Raw genomic sequence first — 21,985 nt, 5'->3', positions numbered from 1 at the left:
CTTTAGATGCATGCAAAAATGTGAGCCAGTTAATGGCTGCACTAAGACTTCTCCAATGTGCTTCAGGAATGCTTGCAGGAACAAATGAGATATAAAGCACACACCAAATACAGATAGGAAGAACAGAAACACAGTTGGCATACTCAAAGAATCAAGCATTTCAAAATGCCTCAGTTTCACAGAGAAAAAGGGTTAAATGGTTCTTTTAAGCTTACAAAGTCATGGAACTGTACTTTTACACTTCTGCTATCTGAAGAAACCAGCTAACAATGGGACAACTCTTCGTTTTTAAAAGGATGCCTGCATGCAGCACTAGTAAAAGATACCTAGTTTAAAGGCACTGCAGAGTGTAGAAAGTCATGCACAGAGTCTCAAGCATGACTTAAAACAACGTAGTAAAAACAGGTAGCATGCTTCATACAACACTGGAGAGCTATGGAAAGGGACAACAAACAGAATTTGCACAACAATGAAAAAAGTGATACCTCAAACTTCAGACTAAGTCATGAAACAGCATATAAACAACCTACAGATCCCACAAAGTACAGGTATGTTGAGAAAGGCAGATCACGGGTCTTGACTGGCACAAGACAGAACAACATAACACAGAGACCTGCAAACCACTAGAGTGGAAGTAGGCTACAGCCATGCACATCAGCAGGCAATGATGCAGACATGCCACAGAATGTGCAGCATGACACAGTTTGACAAATTACTGGCACAGATATTGTATAGAAATGGGAAGAATGACAAAGGGTAACAAAACCATGGTGCATAAACAGAAAGAAGCAAATCACCTATAAAATGGAAAAGCATAACAAACGTAACGCTGCTTTTTTTTTTTTTTTAAAGGCACCCCACATTAAAAACTGGAATGATTTCTTCACTTTTTTTTCTGTTAAAGGCATGGCTGTTAATACTTATCAGCACATTCTGCTCTAGCCATTTTTATTTACTTCTCTTATACAAAGCCTGGGCATGGATGACAAAGTTTAATTCTCGGGAGCTACCAGTTGGAGTGCTGCCAATACTTAACATCTCAACAGGCAATCCACAGATTTAATCAATCCTCTAAAACAATACAAACAACCCAACACCACCTTATGAAAATCAGTGCAGCCAATAACACTGATCCCTTTTCAATAAAAGCATCCATAATTCTTTCTACAAGTTTTATGCCTTGTTCAGATCATAACTATGGCAGTCTCTCTCTCAACTGAACCTAGAAAGAAAAATATGGCTAAACTCCTCTGGTCCAGAAATGTCTTTAGGTTTCAAACTTTCTAATGAAGACTAATCCAGTTGTGCAACAGCTCAAGTATATTTTCTCAAGGAAAATGTATGCTATATATTGGCCAGTTCAACCAACACAATGAAGAGAGTGTTTGCCAAGTTACATCTTCCAAGTCTGTACAAATGCAATAATTCCTGTGCAGAGAAATGCATTTGCACACACCACCCTACACAAGCATACAGCACTTACAACACAAACACAGTATACATTTTAAGTGTGCACGCAGATATATACATCAAAGTACAACCCCTGTAATCAACATGTGTACACATATCCAATTAACTAAGAAAAACAGTATGAAATTCAGAGAAGTTTCAACATTTCCAAAGCATCTATGCACATCAGCTACTAAACAGCAGTTAGCTTTTTCAACCCTACTTGCTGACATTCTTGTTCTTGTGTGTCTACCCACAGGCAATAAAGAACGAAAGACTTATAAGACAGCTGTAATGCATGGCTAAATGGACTGAGGGAAAGTACAAGGCAAATGGTAGAATGTATCAGGCAGTCATTTTAAAAATTTACTAAGGCTGAACAATCTACATCCTTGGAGTTCTTTACTGCAATTGTACTGAAGCAGAGTTAATTTCTGCTGGTGCATGAATGCAATGGCACCCAATAGCCAAGCAAACTGCTGAAAAATAACTGCACATTACATGATGGCAATTTCATAAATACTGAACTCTCTAGCACTTCTATTTTCACAACATAATACAGGAACTGAAACTGATCACACCTCAACTCTCATGTAACAGTTTGACACTGAAGACCGGCAACTATGCACCACAAATACATGATGCAAAGTACAAGCCAGCCAAAAACCATGGATGCCACACTACCAACTGGGTCCTTTGAATCTGGTTTACACTGGCAGTTCTGGACTCAAAGGAAAATGGTCTGGAACAGTAGGCATTCTAATGGATCAAATCAGTCCACGCACACAAACACACACTGATGTGCATGATACTGCTTCTTCACACCATCACACCATGATCAGTGTATATATAAAAAAAAAAAATACTCAACCCAGGCCACAGATTTGCCTCAAAAGGTTGCTCAGTGACTTAATGGTAAGCTCCCATCTTTGTAGTCCCTAAACAAAAGTACAGCATCATAGCAAACTATGTATAGAGAACATCAATAATTTAAATCAAATCACAGTATCAATACTTATCATTGATAACAAAAAAATTAAAACTGAATAAAAACTACATCAAAGAACGTAGTTATGATGGCTTAGCATTGAGCCAATTGGCATATAAAGGTCCCTTAAGGAGCTCTGGAGTGTAGCAGTGTCTATCCTTAAGACCTTGTCAGTTTTGCTCACCTCCTCCACCATTTCCTTAAAATCCCCATACACGTTTTAGAAAGTGCCTGTCCCCTCTTAGCTGATAACACTAAAGTACAACAGTTCATTGGCTCAACAGTCCAAAAATGGCTATCAGTTTCTCATGCAGCAGGAAAGCTCCTGTGGAAATAACCATACCATTAATGGGCACTAAGCCAGACTGGCTAATAGGGGGACAACAGTGACAGCTAAGAATTAGGTTATGGCATCAAGAGAGCAAGCAGTTAAACAAGGCAGAAGCACATCAGGAGAGGCAGAACACATACATCCTTAAAAAGTTCCAGTATTCATACCCTCCTGCAATTTGGAACAAATGTAAGAGGCCAAACATGATTCGACTATGCAACAGTCAAGAGGGTGACAGTAAAAGCCAGTGAAAGTAACAGGCTGAAGGGGTATGATGTTTTGGCACAAGAGGATTATTTTTTAATGCCAGACCGGTTGTCTCCCAAAGTCTTTAAGAGCAAACTTCTCATTAAAAAAGTAATAATAATAATCAACTTTCAATGAAAAACTCCTGTTTGACATTTAGCTCCAAGGATCACACAAGTTGCTATGATTATATTATTAAAAAGTGAAAGATTCTTTTGATATCAAGGTTATGTTTTCATTCTGTTGCTTGTGAATGCTTTCCTGCATTGCAAGTTTCACACTCCACTAGGTCAGACCAGGTTGTATTCTTTCAGATTTAGTTGCAAGATGGTGTCCTTCACAGCAGCAAAAACAAAGCGGATGTTCTCTGTGTCCGTAGCACAAGTGAAGTGAGAGTATATTATTTTGTCACTGTCTGGGTTCAGATCTACAAACATCTTGAGAATAAACTCTCGGGCAGTTTGTGCATCCCTCTGTGGGCCTAGAAAAGAAAATAAAATTAATGAAATGACACCGACACAGGCCAGGACAATCCACACAAGGTGTTAAATTGCAAATGACTTTCAGTATACAACAAAATGCTGCTTCAAGAAACAATGTAGAGCTGTGCAGGTCCTACATACCTGTAACAGAAGATGTTTGAAACCTAAAATGTCAGAGGCAGGGAGTAACATCTGCCAAGATAACCCAGTACTAGTCAGCTTTCAAAAGTTCAGATTCCCCTCCCTTTATTTTCCTTTGGCAGCTGATTCGCTGAGCTTGTCCTGACAGGGAAGGCTCAAGCGATCGCAGAAAGTGAGTATTCAGCCTTTTTTGCTTCCACAAAGGACAGTAAAGAACCCAAAACCATAATCATCTAACAAGAGCAAATTTGCAGTCAATCATGATAATCAAACCCCTTTCACCCCCCCCCCCCATTTTCTACATGGACTTGGGGTGTTGCGTAAACTGCCACCATCTCTCTATTCAATACCACTCTCCTGCCTTCTTCGACACTCATGCCTGACTGTCACAGGACGTCTCTCACAAAATCCATCCACCTCTACGCTACACACCCTTGTTTCCTCTTCCTTTCTTCCTGTTTGTCCTAAATCATCTTCACCAGATTTCCTCAGATTTTCTGCACATGTGCCTGAACGACACTGACTTTCTGCAATTGGAGCTACTTCAGCTTCTGCACTTATACTCTCATTCATAAATATCATACAGTAACCAAACAATGCAACAGACAGAGGATGAAACCCTCATCAACTATATACAATTGGGGGATGGAGGGTAGGTGCTGCCACTGAGGCAGTAAGGAATTTAAACATTTAATGTTGCAGTTAAGTAGGACTTGCACAACTGTACGAATTTCATCATTTCCACTGCCTCAGTGGCATTTTGGGTACATTCCCAAAGCTTACCCTACCATGAAGGTGGAGGGATGAGGATCCAGGAGCCCGTGGAGAATGGTCTTAGCAAAGCCTGCTTTGGACCTAATAAAAAGGATCCAGTTTGCATTGCTTTGTGAAGACATGAACAGAGAACCATGCTGCTGCCTCCAGAATGCTTCGAGTCCACTTCTTTCCATTATGCCAACAGAGGATATGGCCCTAATCAAGACAGCCTTAACCTTACCTGTAAGAAATTTACCATGGCGGAAGTAACAGAAAACAAAAGCCGAGGACAACCACTATACAATAGTTTGATTACAGACATGCTGACCTATTTTAGCACCCGAATAGGGGACAAACAGCTGTTCAGCATTCCTAAAAGCCTTTGTTCTGTGAAAGTATTTCCTGAGCTGCCTGTGCACATCCAGGTATGTATCTTTTCTCCCTTGGTTTTTGGATCAGGACAGAACACTGAGACTGATGGCTTGATTCCAGGTAAATTTAGAAACTACTTTAGGCATGAATGATGGACTACTGCATAACACACCCTGTCCTTGTGCAAAAATCAGACAGGGTTGGTCCACCATGAAAGCTTGCAGATGTCAAAGAGATCAGTAAAACAGTTTTCCGAGTAATGAATAGTAAATCAGCCTGAGAGGCAGGTTCAAAAGGAGATGGTCAATTTTCAAGAACAAAGTTGAGATCCCAGGGGGAACAATTTGCTTTTTGGGGGGGGGGGGGGTCTAACGTGCAACACTCCCTTTCATAAACTATTTGACCATAAAAAGAGAAGAAAGGGGGATCCACAGGCAGTCAAGACAAGATGGCTGCAAGCTACACTTTGATAGAAGCATATGACAAACCATTTTTAAGTAACTCACAAATATTTCCAAACCAGAAGGATTAACATTTTTTGGGGATCTCAGTTATTGGCTAGGCACCACCTAGAAAAGCTCATTCACTTGTACATGAAGATTTTTTAGTTGCAGGTTTTCTTAACTCCTGAAATACCTGCGGCACATCCCCATAGAGCAAGTGCCTAAAAGGTATCTGAACAGATTAATTTAGGCTGTCAGCTGCAATTGCTCTAAGACAGAGGTGTAACATTTGCCCGTGATACTGTGCGAGTAGATCCAGTCTGTGAGAAAACTGAGGTAATCGCCCTTGGCCAATTCCATTAGAAGGGAAAAATCAAATTTGCGTAGGCAAAGAGGATTACCAAAATGATCTAAAGATTAAGAAAGAATTACCAAAGTGCCACCTTGTGAATCACTGGAATGGGTAGAAATTCATACAGGAGCATTACTTACCATGGGAATGACAGTGCTTCTGTCTTCCAAGAAAGGTTGCAAGGATGTCTTAAACATAATTTAAGTTATCCATTTTGAAAGGAGGTGAACATATTTACTTGAGGTGTTCCCCACATCTGGATCAAATCCTGAAAGACCTCTATATGGAATATGAATCTGCTTAGTCTGTCGGGCACTGCGTTTTGCTTTGACAATGTACAAGACCTGAAGAGTCGGAAAATGCTGTACAGCCAGCTGCCAGGCCACCATTGACAACTGGCAAAGAAGTTATGTGCTTGTACCCTCTTGCTTGTTCAGCTATCACATGATGGTAGCGTTGCCTGCGATTACTAGACGAGGACCCAGAGTCCATAAGTGAAAAACTTTTAAGGCATGAATCACTGCTAACATCTCTCATGTTTATGTGTTTTTGTATTTCCTGAAAACCCGTTCACTTCCTTTCCAAATAAATGAACGGGGCACTTATCTAATGGCTAGGTATTCAGCACAATAAAGCACATTCAGACAAACAATGCTGGTGTTTGGACTGGTGGCAAAGAAGTTTGGGGTAACTGCATCTGTACATCACTGTCTAGTGAGTGAGGGAAGAAGTCAAATCTGAAGTCTCCAGGGCTACTGACTCTGAAGCTGGCACAGTGGGAGGTTGGATCCGACATGTACTGGCTCCAAGAATGGAGATGGCATAGGAAGTTGAACAGCTGGGGCTAATACCGGTTCCCTCCTTGGAGATGGAGCCAGAACTCCTCAAAAACTTCCTTATTATTCGCTCGACATAGAATTTGGTGAGACTCCTAGCTCATCAGCCCAATCTAGAGGATGAGGCTATAGAAGTAGGCCTCAAAGGTATTTTTTTGTAAAACTGGAGAATGAAGCCTAGGACTGACAGGCCCCAGAGTAAAAGTACTTCAGTGAGGGAGTCTGGATCCTAACAGTTAAATCAGACTGTCTCAAGACTTTAGATCCTGAACCCGCAACAGCTGTGGGGTCGGGAGACCTTTTCTTGGCTTTCTCATTTGTCTGTGAGGAAAGAAGGTCTTTTAATATTAGTTTCTCTCTTTACCCCTGAAGGGATCTGCTGCCGAATGCAGCACAAATAGTGCACGCCTCCTGTAAAGTGGGAAGGCCCCAAGCAGTAGACAGTGTGGGTCTCGACATGGTATTTTATGCCCAAAGGGTAAACACTTTTTAAAACCTGTTGACATCAGAGTAACTATAAAGACATGTATCGGAATATCAACTATACTTATCCAAATAACTTGCCAATACATTAATATTAAACACAGAAGTAGCTATTAGAAAAAAAAATAGGAAAAAAAACACAATCTTGAACAGCTAATGATTCTGACTATAAGCTATCAAAAATTTCTGAAAGGGAGATGAAACTTTTTCACTTATCATTAAGAATGATGTCTCACTCAGTCCACATTTTGTTTATTAAGGCGGCAAATGAGAGTTGTGTAATTCAGGCAGGTGAGGGAAATTGTGGGTAAGTGAGGAGCCAGAGCTCTTGGATTCAAAGCTTTGATAGAGGTTGGATATGGACGGATCCAACAACCCACATGCTGAACCACATGAGAGAGACAGTGGATCAGAACATTACAGCCCGAGACAACCATTTGGAAATAGCCTGCTTTGACACCTTCTTACCTTGACAATATATCAACTGATCAAAAGTTGTGAAAAATGTTGTTCTGTCAAAATAATGTTACAATTCTCTGAGGACAGAACATGGGGAAATTGACAGTTTGGCTTAAAATAAACTCAGATACCACTTTAGACATAAAAGGAAGGATTAATTCTCAAAAGAACCCAGTCTCTGTTGAAAAAAAGTTGAACCACCATAAGAGCTTGCAAACCACATATTTTTGCACAGGTCAGAGCAACCAGTAAAACCTTCTTCCATGTTAAGAACCTTAAGTCAACCAGATGAGCTGGGTTCAAAGACAGCAAGTGTTAGCATCTCTAACCAAGTTTAAGATCCCAAGGAGAAGCCACCAGTTTTCTTGGAGGTGACTTGTGCAATAAATACCCCTTTCAAAATCAATTTGACATAAGAATGACATGAAAAAGGGGGATCCACAGGCAGACAAGCAGAAACGGCCAACAAATAAACCTCAAAAGAGGATTAAGACAAGCCACAAGTGAGCAACAAGCATAAATATTATGCAACCAGGAAAAACAATAGCCCTGAATGGGTGCTGTTACATTGCCGGCACTGACCAGAAAACCTTTTCCATTTGTTAATATATTTTCTAGTAGCACGCTTTCTTGCATCCATTAGTACCTGCTGCAGGTTCTCAGTAAACAAGACGCCTAAAAAGTATTAAGACACCATTGTCGAGCAGTCAGCTGAAGTTACTTGGGGCTGGGATACAAACACCTCTGCTTTTGTGTGAGTAGATCCAGTCTGTTGGAAAACTTGTGGCAAGTGTCCCTGATCAGTTCCAAAAAGAAGGGAAAACCACTTGTGCCTGGGCCAGAAGGTAGTCACGACCTTCACAAGTACCCTGAAAATCAGTACAAAGGTTGAGAAAGCATACAGACATGTTCCTGTCCAAGGAAAGGGCACCCATCCTCCAGGCCTCCTTGCATTGAATTCCAGAGCAGAATTTTGCCAGATGACTGTTCAGAAAGGAGTCAAAAAGGTCTACTTGAGGAACTCCCCATAGATGAATTAAATCGTGAAGCCCCCCCCCCCAAACTAGTTTCCATTCTTGAGGGTCTGCATTTGTCCTGCTCAGCTTGGCTGCCATACAATTTAGCGCTGATGGAGTTGAGAAAGCCTTCAGAGTAAGACTCTGCTGTAAAGTTATATTCCATGACAGCATGGCTTGTCTGTAGAGGGTCAAGACCTTTCTCCCCCCTTATGTACCACATCATGTGGTATGGTCAACAACTGGGGGTGGTTCTGGGGAACCAAAGATGAGCCAGATAATTGAATGCATTGATAAATACAAAAGATTCTTGTTCTTATGTGCTTGTGTCACCCTTTGCTGTCCCAAATACCTTATACTTTTATGCCCCCCCCCCTTAACACTGCTCCCTCCCCAAAGAAAGTCTGAGGCATATGTGGTGACTGACTGCTTTGTAGCAAGACAGAAGGGGAAACCAGGATTCAGGGATATCTGATGTCTCCACCAAGTGATTTCCTTCTCACAAATCTCAAAATTGGAATCAGAAAAGATAATTGGTGTTGGTGCTGTGATGAGACAGCTGGGATACCACTGTTTCTCTCTCATGAGGAGTCTTGCCAGAGGTAGCACGAGAATCATAAATATCATGAGACTTTGCACCCTGAGGTATTCCATCACAGTGACAGACCAAAGTTAGACTGAGAAACTCCTAGAACAGAATTAAATATAGATTTCCTGCAGATGAAAAGTGCTTTGTGCTGAGGTGTCTAGCAGACACTCCAAGAGCATAATCCTGTATAATGGAGTTAAAAAAGACTTTTGAATGTTCTCTTAGAATCCCAGCCTGTATAGGAGGCATATCACCCAAGTTACAGATTCCAGACACTTGGCAAAAGACTCAAAGACAAGCAAGTTGTCTAATTACTGAAAAATGTGGATATCTTGTAGTCTGCAAAAGGCTATAACTGGAGATATGTGAACACTCTTGAAGCAGCGGTCAGCCCAAAGAGTAAGATAGATAACTGACTATGTGAGACAGACACAAAACCTCAAGAAATATCTGAAATCAGGATAGGAACAGGATACGCATAATTTAACATTAGCATTACCAAAAAAATTCAAATGAGAAAGAAAAGGTAAGAGATTGGGAAGTGAAAAATTTTAACTTGGGTACCATCACACACTGGTTTAAGTTATGAAATGTCCAGAACAGGTCTTCATGCATTTACTTTCTTTGGCACCAGAAACATTCTTGAATAAAAACCTCTTCCCAACTATTTATATTACCTCCTGAGAAAGCAGGTACTGCAGGACAGGATGGAACAGATGAGTTTAGTCTGGTGGATACAGAACAATTCCCTAGAACAGAAGGATTTCTTCAATGGCTTTAAATATATTAATGGACAAATTTTTGGTCAGGGGTAACTTTAATTGTAATACATGTGGGGTTATATATGCTCTTAGATGTAGTTGTAATAAATACTACATTGGTGAGACAAGCAGAAGCTTTAAAGTCCACTTTCAAGAACACCCAAGAGACATAAAAATGCTAGAACTGATCGCCCCCTTGGCAGTCATTTTTCTGAATTTCATAATTGTAACCCTAATCACATTACTGGTTGTGTCTTAGAAAAAGTTGAGTTATCTTTGGGGGAATGGGTGAGTTTGGATGTTAAGTTATGTAAAAAGGAAACACTTTATATTTTAAAGTTCAACACTTTGGAACCCTTAAGATTAAATAAGGAATGTGACGAAGTATGTAATTTAATTTGACTTAACTGATTAATTGCAGTGGGTGTGACTTGTAAATTTTGTGTGTATATAATTTTGATTTTTTTTTATGTCATTTTACTCTTTGAAGGCTGTATAGCCGAGGCGCTAAGTAATAAAAGGTTGGACTGTTCGTTGTCTTGGTGGTATAGTTTTTTTGTTTTGCTTTTTTAAGTAGTATATATTTCTTCCCACTGCCACCTGTAACCATGCTGAAATCGGTCTCAGAACCTGCTAGTCTAAACAACCAGTTGCTAGAGAGAGACATACAGGTTCTCACTTTCTGGATACGATAAGGGACTGCCAGGGTGGGGTGGTGGGACAAGGTCTTTTATGTAGTTTTTTTTTTTTTACACTTTGGAACCTGCCTGCCATTGATTTTTAAACAACTGCTTACCAGCATTTTGTTGAGACTGTTTTGTTCCTTGGCAGAATTTGATGAGGGAACAGAAAAACCCTGGGAAAATTTATACGAGGTGGGTTGAAAAATATTAAAGTTATGTACTCAACACAACTATGCATTATGTGATGCCCATTTTTACTCCTCCTCTATGAATGGGTTACAGATCCGTCCTCGGATCTCACTTGGCCACATTCCACAGACTTTGGATCAAACTCTTGAGCCCCACTCTCTACGGATAATGCTCTAGTTTACCCCCAATACTTCAGATAGAATTTGGTGCATTAAAGTCCTTGATATCCAACAGGCAAAGAGAACAGGAATAAATCAGGGCTCAAACCTGGAACAGGTTTCCAAAAATCCATCAGATCACTCCAAAAGATGGCAGGAAGGCGGCTAAGAGGGAAGGGAGTTGAAAAAGATTGAAAATGAACACAGATGCATAGTTATGTTGAGGGGTCTATATTAGAAGAACAAAAACCCTAAACTGCGAATGCTCACGAGCGAAAATGCCAAGAATCGAAAGTGGGATTGCGGGGCTGTGTTACAGGGAGGAGTGGGATATTTGCCATTTCTTCACTGTAGTGCAACCTCGGAGTTAGAATATATAGTTAGTAGGGGGGGGGGCGCAGTCCCCCACAACAGCAACTTCGATCACTGGCATTTTCGCTCATATGAGCATTCGCGGTTTAGGGTTTTCGTGCTTCTAATATAGACCTATGTTGAGTACATAACTATAATATCTAATGTTGTCATTTTCATTCTTCCTCGATGTATGGGACAAAGTCCCCAGCCACATAAATCTTGGGTGGCCCTCATGGAAGAATATTCCGGAGAACTGCTGAACCACAGCAGCTCTGCTTCTGGAAATCATGCCTAATTTGCAATGAGTAATAAAAGTTATGATCATCAGACCAGGTGGCTGCTGCACAAATACCAATGGAAGTTCTACACCAGAAGGAAGATCTGGCCATGGATCTGGCTGAATTAACCTTGGGTGGTTTGGGTAGGGAAAGACCTTTCTGGGAAAATATCCAGAAAATGCAATTAGTTATCCATGTGGCCAATGTAACTTTAGAAATTGGAGATCCCAATCTACTAGTTGAAAAAGACAAACAGTCCAGTTTTCTGGAATCTTTTTTCTGTGTAAATAGAAAAGTAGAGGTCTATACAGACCTAAAAGATGTAGCATGTATTCTCCTTTGTTCAAAAATGTTGGTACAGAAGCCACTTTTGGTAGGAAAGACTGACTGGAGGTAATTATCTTTATGAAAAGCAATGTAAAGTTGGAAGAAAGAGTTTGGAAATCCTTTTTGCAAATGTAGTAGCCAATAAAAAGGCCGTTTCCAAGACAAAAAAATTAATTGGATTTTGCTGCAGGATCAAAAGGTTGATAAATTAAGCCTTGAAGTAACTACTGTTACATCCCAAGGAGGTAATGGAACTTTCCCTGGAGGCTTGAACTAGAAGGCGCCCTTTAGGAAAGGCTTGCACAACTTGGAAGCAACCAAGTAAGAAGCATGGTCTCCAGAGTGAAAATTTTACATGGCTGCCAACTGTACTTTGACTGAGGAAAAAGTAGCATCTTCTTTAGAGAGAACACCTAAAAATTCCAGCACAGAAGAAACAGGGGCAGTAAAAGGATCAGTCATTTCTCAAGGACCAAATCAAGAATTTTTTCCATTTCGTCTTATAAATCCTCTAAGCAGAATCTTTCTGTGAAGACAAAAGTATACGACGAACCAGGGAAGAAAAAAAGAAGTTATGTACTCACTATAATGTTCCATCTGAGTAGTTGTACTTCATTTGCCTTCAACCTGTGGGTTTCGGATCCACATCTGATCCGACATGGCCGCATTTTCCAGCTATGGATGCAAGCTTCAGACTCCTCCCCTTACCCACAATGCACCCTATCTCAATTCTCTGCATTTCGTGTTGGAAGGAGATGCGAAGAGATCGCAGCAAGGCTGCCCCCACTTTAGAAAGATCTGTTCCGCTACTGAAGGATTCAGAGACCAATTGTAAGGCATCAGAATCGATCTGCTGTGCCTGTCTGCTAGAATATTGGAGCGCCCCAGAATGTGCATTGCTACTAGAAAGCAACTGGTGGAGATCGCCCATTCCCACACTCTCAAGGCTTCTTCACAGAGGGGATAAGATCTGGATAAGACCTGGTTCCCCCTTGTTTGTTGATGTACCAGACTACTGACATTGCCTGAATGGCAATCGATCCTAGAGGAAGATGGGCATGAAGTGCCTGCAAAGCCAGAAGAACTGCCCTAATCTCTAGAACACTGATATGCAACTCTGTCTTGGAGGGGGACCACGTGCCTTGGACCGTTCTTCCCGAGCAGTGCCACCCCCCTCAGCTGGAAGGCGTCCGTGGTCACCGTGGTTTTGGGAAAAACAGGGCGAAAGGAACATCCCTTGAGGATATCCAGAGATTGAATCCACCACTGAAGGGAGTCCCTGCATGCCCTCGAGATTCTCACTGGAAAGGTGAGAGGAAGGTCTAATAGGGACCACTGGACCACAAGTACCCACTGAAGAACTCTCATATGCAGGCAAGCCAATGGCAGGAGATGGAGTGTGGCTGCTATGGAACCTAACGCCCTTAGTAATGCTGTTGCTGTGGGGACTGGAGCGTGAAGAAAGTACAGTTTTGTACCTACCATAAATGTAGATGTCCGATAGGTATGCATCTGCAGTCCTTACATATGGGTTGTCCTGCCTCAGGCAGCCCTTCGGTCGGCCGGATTCCAAAGTCTGGGTCTGGCGTCGGCTGATATCGCCCTTTTCCCTGACGTCAGAGCGCCTGGGGTATAAAATCATCAGCAGACGCCATCTTCCTCAGTTTTTCTTGCCCCAGGTGCCCTCTAATGAAGGCTAAATTTGGAGAGATGCAAAAAATTCCAAACATGCACAGTGATATATATATATATATATATATATATATATATATATATATATAAAAAACAAGTACACTATAATAGATAACCCCAGCTAGCTAGAAAGAGGGATAACTACTCAAGGAATACCACAGAGGGGTAGGAGGGAGGGAAATCCTGACTGCAGATGCATACCTATCGGACATCTACATTTATGGTAGGTACAAAACTGTATTATGTCCTTCAAGGATGCATCTGCAGTCCTTACATATGGGTAGAATACCATAGCCAAGCTGGGGGAGGTAGGACCTAAGAAAAGGATGGTGTAGCTAAAATGCCCTGCAGGACTGCAGTAGCAAAGCCTGCTCTGGATCTGGAATAAAATGGTAAGTTGTAATGCTTGGAAAATGTATGCACGGAGCTCCATGTAGCAGCTTCTAAGATGTCCTTTGTAGCCACCCCTCTTAAGAAGGCTGTGGAGGTGGCTGTGGCTCTGGTGGAATGAGGTCTAATGTTGGATGGCACAGGTTTACCATGAAAAGAGTAACAGAATCGAATGCAATTCCCTATCCATTCTGAAACTGTCTGTTTGGAAATTGCTTTTCCTTGTACACCAGCAGCATATGCTACAAAAAGCTGGTCAGTTTTCCTGCAAGTCCTAGTTCTGTCCAAGTAGTAGCGCAACTGTCTGTGAATGTCCAGTGTATGCAGAAGTTTCTCTCCTTTATTTTGTGGATTTGGAAAGAAGGTAGGCAGGTGAATAGCTTGGTTCAGTGAGACCCTGGATACCACCTTTGGCATGAATGAAGGATTGGTTCTCAAAGAGACTCTGTCCTGATGAAAAGTAAGAAATGGTTGTACTGCCATGAGGGCCTGTAACTCAGAAACTCTTCTTGCTGAGGTTATGGCCAGAAGGAAGGCAGTCTTCCAAGACAGGAACTGTAGTTCTGCAGATGCTGCTGGTTCAAAGGGAGGTAGAGTTAATTTTTCCAACATGAAATTAAGATCCCATGTAGGCACTGGTGGTTTCCTTGGAGGGTTGATGTTTTTATCCCTTTTAGAAACTGTTTTAGCAGCGGATGAGAAAATACAGGTGGATCAGTGTTGTACTCTGCTGAAATGGCTGAAGCATATATTTTTATGGAAGAGTAAGAGAGGCCATTATGGAGCATTTCTGCCAAGTATTCCAGGATATGTGGAATGCTCATTACTATCGGATCTTGGCCCTTTGTGGAGTTCCAAGTGCGAAATCCTTTCCATTTTGCTGAATATGCCTTTCTTGTGGAAGGCCGCCGAGCTTCCTTGATGATATCCTTTACCCTTTTGGATAGTTTATCCAGGCGAGGAGTCAAGGTATTTTCCAGGCTGTCAGCTGCAAGGTTTTTAGGCTGGAGTGCAGAGTTTTGTAATTGTGCTGTCTCAGAAGTGGCCATTGTGGTAGAGGCCACGGTTTTGTGCGTGACAAGCTCCTTAACAGTGGGTACCAATGTTGTCTTGGCCAGTCCGGAGCTATCAGAATCACTTTTGGTTGTTCTGTCCTGATCTTCAGTAAGACCTTGGTCATTAACGGAAGAGGTGGAAATGCATATACTGTTAGAGTATTCCAGCTGAAAGAGAGAGTGTCCACTTTCCATGCTTGTGGGTGGTATGTCCTTGTGCAGAATTTCTTCAGTTGATGGTTGTGGTGGGAGGCAAAACGATCTATGTCCGGCCTTCCCCATGATTGTGTTATTTGAAGAAAGGTGTGTGGGTGCAGCATCCATTCGTGTGGATCCATGATGTTTCTGCTTAGGCTGTCCGCCAGTACATTGTCTTTTCCTGGTACAAACTGGGATTGCAGCTCTATATTCAGCTTTAGGGAAAGTTCCCAAAGATTCATTGCCAGCCTGCAAAGAGGGTAAGAATGGGTACCTCCTTGCTTGTTTATGTACCACATAACTGTGGTATTGTCTGTTTTTATTAGCAGGTGGCCTTGATGTAGGAAGTGCTTGAAGGCCTCGATTGAATGCATCACTGCCAGCATTTCCTTTTGGTTTATGTGCAGGCGAAATTCTGTTTGTGTCCATTGTCCTTGAATGCATCTGCCCTCCATGTGCGCTCCCCATCCATGGTCTGAGGCGTCCGTGGTAATGGTTTGGCTGATATTTGGTTTGCTGAAAGGCAGACCCATGTTTGACTGGCTTGCTTGAGCCCACCACAGAAATTCCTTTTGAAGGCATGGAATGAGGGGGATTCCAGGCTTCTAGGCTGTGACTGTGTTGAGACCATAGACTCCTTAGGTACCATTGTAGTTTTCTCATATGCAGCCTTGCTTGTGGAATCAGAAGAATGCAAGATGCCATGAAACCCAGGGCCTGCAGTATTTTCCTTGCAGTCAGTTGGGTTTGCTTTGCCAGGTTTCTGAAGTAATCCGGTAGTTGTTCTTGTTTTTCTTCTGTGAGAAAAGCCATTTCGGTGGTTGTATCTAGTTTTGCACCCAGAAAAATTATTCTTTGGGATGGAACAAGTCTTGATTTTCGAATGTTGACTGTGTATCCCAAAGCCTGAAGTAGGCGATGGCATAATTCAAGTGTTTTACCAATGTTTGTTGGCTGTCCGCTTGTATAAGGCAGTCGTCCAGGTATGGGTATATTTGAATCCCCTGAAGTCTGCAGTGTGCAATTACTGATGCCAGGCATTTTGTGAATACTCTGGGTGCAGTAGATAAGCCAAAGGGCAATGCTGAGAATTGATAATGCTCTGAACCTGCAAGAAATCTGAGGTGTCTTCTGCAACTTTGTCTGATAGGGACATGCAGGTATGCCTCCTTGAGGTCTAGAGTTACCAGCCAAGACCCCTTGCCCAGCATGGGAAGGAGTTGCTGTAGGGTCAGCATTTTGAATTTTGGCACAATGAGATAAGTATTCAGTGTGGACAAGTCGAGAATAGGCCTCCATTGTTTTTCTTTTCTTGGGACAAGGAATAGTCTGGAATAAAATCCTTGGCCTTGTTCTGAGAGAGGAACCTTTTCTACAACTTTCATTTGCAAAAGGTTGGAAATTTGTTTTAAAGCCTCTGCCCTTTGATTCGGTGGCAGGTTTGGCATGCCTTTTCTTCTTGGTAATGTATGAAAATGGAACCTGTATCCTTTGTCTATTATTTGCAGTGTCCATTTGTCCCTTGTAATACTGTGCCAATTTTCTGAGAATAAAGATAGCTTTCCACCCAAAGGTGCTTCCAATTGAGCCCTGGTTGGCGGGGTAAAGTCATTGAGTCTGTCCTTGTGCAGCAGTTGTAGGTCCTGCACTACCTCTCTGGTTAGGAGGCTGCCATTGACGTCCTCTGTAGGAGCCTCTAGCTTGCCCTCTACCACGCCTGTTCTTGCCTCTTTGAAATCTCTCTGTCTGGAAAGGACCAATTCTTAGAGGGCCAATTCCTGCTGAATCTTGGTGGTTGGACCTGGAGAAAATCTTTGACTGTTTGTACAGATTTAGCCTTTTCCTCAAATTTCTTTAAGACCTCCTGAGCAGTGGAGCCAAATAACTTTTGCTTTTCCAGTGGTGCATCCAGAAGTTTTGCTTTAACATGATCTGGCAGGGTTTGTTCCTTCAGCCAAGCATGTCTACATATGACTGCACCTGTCATTGCTGACCTACATGAAGCTTCCAATGCATCATAACCACACTGCAAGAAATGGTTGCTAACCTGTTGGGAGTTATGTACCAGATCCTGAAGTGACTTGCGATCTAGGGGTTCAGGTGAAGACAGTTTTTTATGCAGTTCATCTAACAAATACTCTTGGTACTGTATCATATGGAATTGACAATTTAATGCCCTCATAGAAAGAGTGGAAGAAGTATACACTTTTTTACCCCATCTCTCTAAAGCCCTGGACTCCCTTTCAGAGGGGAGTGGATTTTTAGTAGTGACAGATGCAACCCCTTTAGGACCCTGGGAAATAGTTTCAGGGTCAGAGTGGGCCTTGTAAAGGAAAAGATGAGAGTCCGGGACCCTGTAGTACCTGTCGGGTTTGACAGGAGCCGGAAGAAGGGAGTCAGGGGTAATGCTAGACTCAGAGTACACATCATCAATGACATTCAAAACAGGAGGAATAGCCAAAGGTCTATGCTGAGGTAAATGAAGAAAAGTCCTTAATCGCTTCCTGGAATCAGAGAATTCCTGGCCCTGCCATTTGAAATGCTCTCATGGAGTGTAGGGTCTCCCCAAAGGACAGCTCTTCAGGAGGGGAGGCAGAGGGAATAGATTCCTCTGCATCAGAATCCTCGTAGGCCATAAAGGCCTCCTCCTGGTAATCAGAAAGAGCAGAGCCATCTGAGGCCTCATCAGAGGACTGGGGATCAGTGGGCTCAACCCTGGGCCTTTTGTCTACAGGAGGATGAGAGCCCCTGTCCGGATGTGGCTGAGAGCCCCTAATTAAGGAAATAAGGTCCTCAGCTAAACTTAAAATCTGTGAACCTGTAGTGGATCCCTGAGGAATAGCCTTGGGAGGCAGGGATTTTGGCTGTTTAGCAGCTTTAGCCCTTGTGAACGCCTTTATGGACATGGATGCAGGATGCCTGGCTGCTCCACGTGCTGGTGTAGTTTTGTCTAGGGAAATGGTGTCGGATGTTTCTTGGACACCGGTTTCTGAGGGAAATTCTATAACAGACTCAGAAGAGGCCTCCGGGGCTGAAATTGTCGGTTGTGCGGTTTCGACGGTCGGAAGTACCAAGGACTCGGTTTCAGCAGAGACCGAGACACTCGCGGTAGGCCTAGGCGTGGTTTCAGCCGAAACCACGGTCCGCGTGTGTCGGCCCTTGTCCTTCCGTTTTTTGGATAAATGAGAAGTCGGAGTCTCCGACGGCATATTGTAACAGTAACTAGCCCCAAAAAATTCCTCTGCAAACTCCGCCCGATGCCTAAGAGTGCGTCGGTTGAAGGAGGCACAGGCTGTACAGGCCGATACGTCATGGTCTGGGCCTAGGCAGGGGAGGCAGTAAGAATGGAAATCCTTATGAGGTATTTGTTTCCCACAAGTTAAGCAATTATTAACTTTAAGCGTTTGATCTGACATCGGCTGAGGCAAGAAAGAGTCCCCAACGGGGTACTTCGCTTTTGAAGTCTTCGGTAGCTGAAATCACAGGAGCTGGCTGACCGGCACTTGCGAACTGCTTCTGCTTTGGGCACCACGCTGCAAGAAAGACTGAGGAAGATGGCGTCGGCTGATGATTTTATACCCCAGGCGCTCTGACGTCAGGGAAAAGGGCGACATCAGCCGACGCCGGACCCAGACTTTGGAATCCGGCCGACCGAAGGGCTGCCTGAGGCAGGACAACCCATATGTAAGGACTGCAGATGCATCCTTGAAGGACATCTTGTAAGACATGAACTCAAACTGCGTACCCTGTCCGGGGTGAGAAAAACCTTCATTTGAAGAGTATCCAAACGTGCCCCAATAAAGTGCAGAATCTGGACCAGCTCTAGAGAAGATTTGTTCAGATTGCTGGTAATACCCAGATTGTTTGATACTGGATGAAGTAATCTCTGGCCTGACACAGTAGATGCTCTGAGGGGGCAGCAAAGAGCCAATCGTCCAGGCACGGAAAGACCTGAATACCCTGGAGCCTCAGGTGAGCCACTACAAAGTAGAGTTGTGTACACTTACCATAAATGTAGATGTTAGAGTGTATTCACTGTTGCAGTCATTATATTTGGGTAATCTGCTGGCAGGTTGCCCTCAGTCGGCCTGAACAAAGTCTTGGGTCCTGTGTCGGTTGCTGTCTCCTCTTCATGACGTCAGGTCATCAGGGATATAAAACATGCAGCAGACTCCACTTTATTCAGTTTTTCTTGCCCCAGATGTCAGGGGCCCTTCAAATGGGGAGCAAATATATATATATATATATATATATATATATATATATATATATATATATATATATATATATACACATACACACACATATTACACACACACACACATATATATATATATATATATATATATATATATATATATATATATATATATATATATATAAAACTAAACAGCAACATATATAAAAATGCACTTTTAGCAAATGCACTACAAAGGCATTAGAGTATAGTGAAGGAAAGAGGAAAGAGAAGTTGTAGAAAATGCGGATGGGTAACCCGGACTGCAACAGTGAGTACACTCGAACATCTACATTTATGGTAAGTGTACACAACTGTACTATGTTCTTTGTGTTTCACTGTTGCAGTCATTACATTTGGGTAGAATCCCAAAGCTATGGATGGGAGGATGGAACTAAATAATATTAGGAGCGGCTATAAGGCCCTGCAGAACTGCAGTGGCAAAGCCTGCCCTGGATTTAGAAAAGAGAGGCAAATGATAATGCTTTGTGAAGATATGAACAGAGCTCCAAGCAGCAACTTCTAGAATATCTTTGGTTGGAACTCCTCTGAGAAAGGCTGCTGAAGTAGAGGTAGCTCTGGTGGAATGTGACCAGATTCCCTTGGGTACAGGTTTACCATGAAGCAAATAGCAGAAACGAATGCAGTGGCTTATCCACTTTCCAATTAATGCAGAATCTGCTCCCCCTTGTTCTGCAGATTTGGGTAAAATGTTGGCAGGTGAACGGTTTGGTTAAGAGCCACACTGGATATCACCTTAGGCATAAAAGAAGGATTGGTCCTGAGGGACACCCTGTCTGGGTGAAATGTAATAAAAGGCTCCACAGCCATGAGAGCCTGAAGTTCTGAAACTCTTCTTGCTGAAGTGATTGCCAAAAGGAATGCTGTTTTCCAGGATAAAAACTTTACATCCGCAGTAGCTGCTGGTTCGAAAGGAGGCAGGGTGAGTTTTTCCAGCACAAAATTGAGGCCCCATGCAGGAGTTGGTGATCTTCTGGGAGGCCTTAAACTTTTGGCCCCTCTAAGATACTGCTTTAGCAGAGGATGAAAGACAGGAGGCTCCATGTTGTAATGAGCCAAAATGGCAGAGGCATGAATTTTTATTGAAGAGAAGGATAGGCCCTTGTCAAGCATCTCAGTCAAGTATTGTAAAATCTGAGGGATATTTGGTTTTGCTGAGTCCGTTCCTTGTGCTTGGTTCCAAGCACAGAATCTCTTCCATTTATCAGCACAAGATTTTCTAGTACTAGGCCTTCTGGCTTCCAAAATGACATAACAGATTTAATGAGAGGTGTTTGAATAACTATATGATCAGCCATGCTGCCAGGTTCAGAGTGTGGAGCTGAGTGTGCAGAATTTGATTGTTCTGCTGAGACAGTAGAGGAGGGATTTGAGGCAAGATCCAAGGAGGGAGTTGTGACATATTCCTTAGAATTGGGTACCAGTGCTGGCGAGGCCAGTCCGGAACAATTATGATCATTTTTGTTTTTTCCTGTCTGGCCTTTAGTAAGACCCTGGGAAGAAGAGGCAGAGGAGGAAAGGCGTAGATTGATAGGTTTTTCCAAATGAAGTATAGGGCATCCAGTTTCCATGCTTGTCTGTGACAAGTCCTTGTGCAGAATTTGTCCAGTTGATAATTTTGGGGAGAGGCAAATAGATCTATGTCTGGGCTCCCCCATTTCTGTGTTACCATGCTGAAGACTTGTAGATCCAGTTTCCACTCATGAGGGTCCATAAGATTTCTGCTTAGGTCGTCTGCCAGAGTAGTTTGTTTTACTGGCAGGAATTGAGCTTGAAGATGTATTTGGTAAGTCAAGGCTGTGTCCCACAATGCCATGGCTAGTCTGCAAAGGGGGTAGGAATATGTACCCCCCTGCTTATGTACCACATAACCATGGTATTGTCCGTCTATCAGTAGTTGTCCTGGATGAAATAAATCCTTGAAGGCTGTCAGGGCATTCTGAACAGCTAGGATCTCTTTCTGGTTGATATGTAGATGCATTTGGTTTGGGTTCCATATGCCTTGAATGCATCTCCCCACCAGGTGGGCCCCCCAAGCATAGTCTGATGCATCTGTAGTTAGGGTTTGGGTGGCAGGGGGTAGAGTGAATGACAGTCCCTTGGTTTTGGTAACATGTCTCTGCCCACCAAAGAAACTCCTGTTGTAGGCAGGGAATGAGTGGAATCATTGTCTCCAGACTGTGACAATGTTGACTCCACAAGCTTTTTAGGTACCACTGAAGTTTTCATATGCAGTCTTGCATATGGAATTAGTAGGATGCAGGATGCCATGAATCCCAAAGCCAGCAGAATTTGTCTTGCAGATAACTGGGTTTTTGTTGCCATCTGTTTGAAGTATATAGTCAGTTGCCTTTGTTCGTCTGGCATAAGGTAAGCCATCTGGGCAGTTGTATTCAAGCTTGCACCCAGGAAAGTAATTTTTTGAGAGGGTACCAGTTGTGATTTCTTTTCGTTTATTGTGTACCCTAGACATGTTAGAAGCCTTTTTTACAAACGCCAGATGTTGAAGAAGAATGTCCTTGTTTTCTGCTTGAATGAGAGGGTCGTCCACCAAGTAAGGATAGATCTGTATGCTTCTTTGTCTGCAAAATGCAATTACTGGTGCCAGGCACTTTATAAAGACCCTGGGTGCAGTAGATAAGCCAAAGGGCAGTGCAGAGAATTGGTAATGTATAAAACCTGCCTTGAAGCGGAGGTAT

General features: G+C 42.7%; 1 protein-coding gene across 1 annotated transcript in view; it reads right to left on the bottom strand.

The window, feature by feature from the left end:
• Positions 1 to 1,727: 1,727 nt before the first annotated feature.
• Positions 1,728 to 21,985, bottom strand: part of LOC122787178 (guanine nucleotide-binding protein subunit alpha-11) — a 490,815-nt gene continuing 470,557 nt past the window's right edge. The window contains exon 7 of the mRNA XM_044053758.1: positions 1,728 to 3,495. Within this exon, the coding sequence (XP_043909693.1) occupies positions 3,305 to 3,495 (191 nt within the window). The 3' untranslated portion in view covers positions 1,728 to 3,304. The remainder of the gene's footprint in view (positions 3,496 to 21,985) is intronic.

The sequence above is a fragment of the Protopterus annectens genome, chromosome 13.part0 (genome assembly GCF_019279795.1).
Source record: "Protopterus annectens isolate FY-2018-M chromosome 13.part0, PAN1.0, whole genome shotgun sequence".
NCBI lineage: Eukaryota > Metazoa > Chordata > Ceratodontiformes > Protopteridae > Protopterus > Protopterus annectens.
The sequence above is the reverse complement of the archived record's forward strand: the minus strand, read 5'-3'. Positions and strand labels throughout refer to the sequence as shown.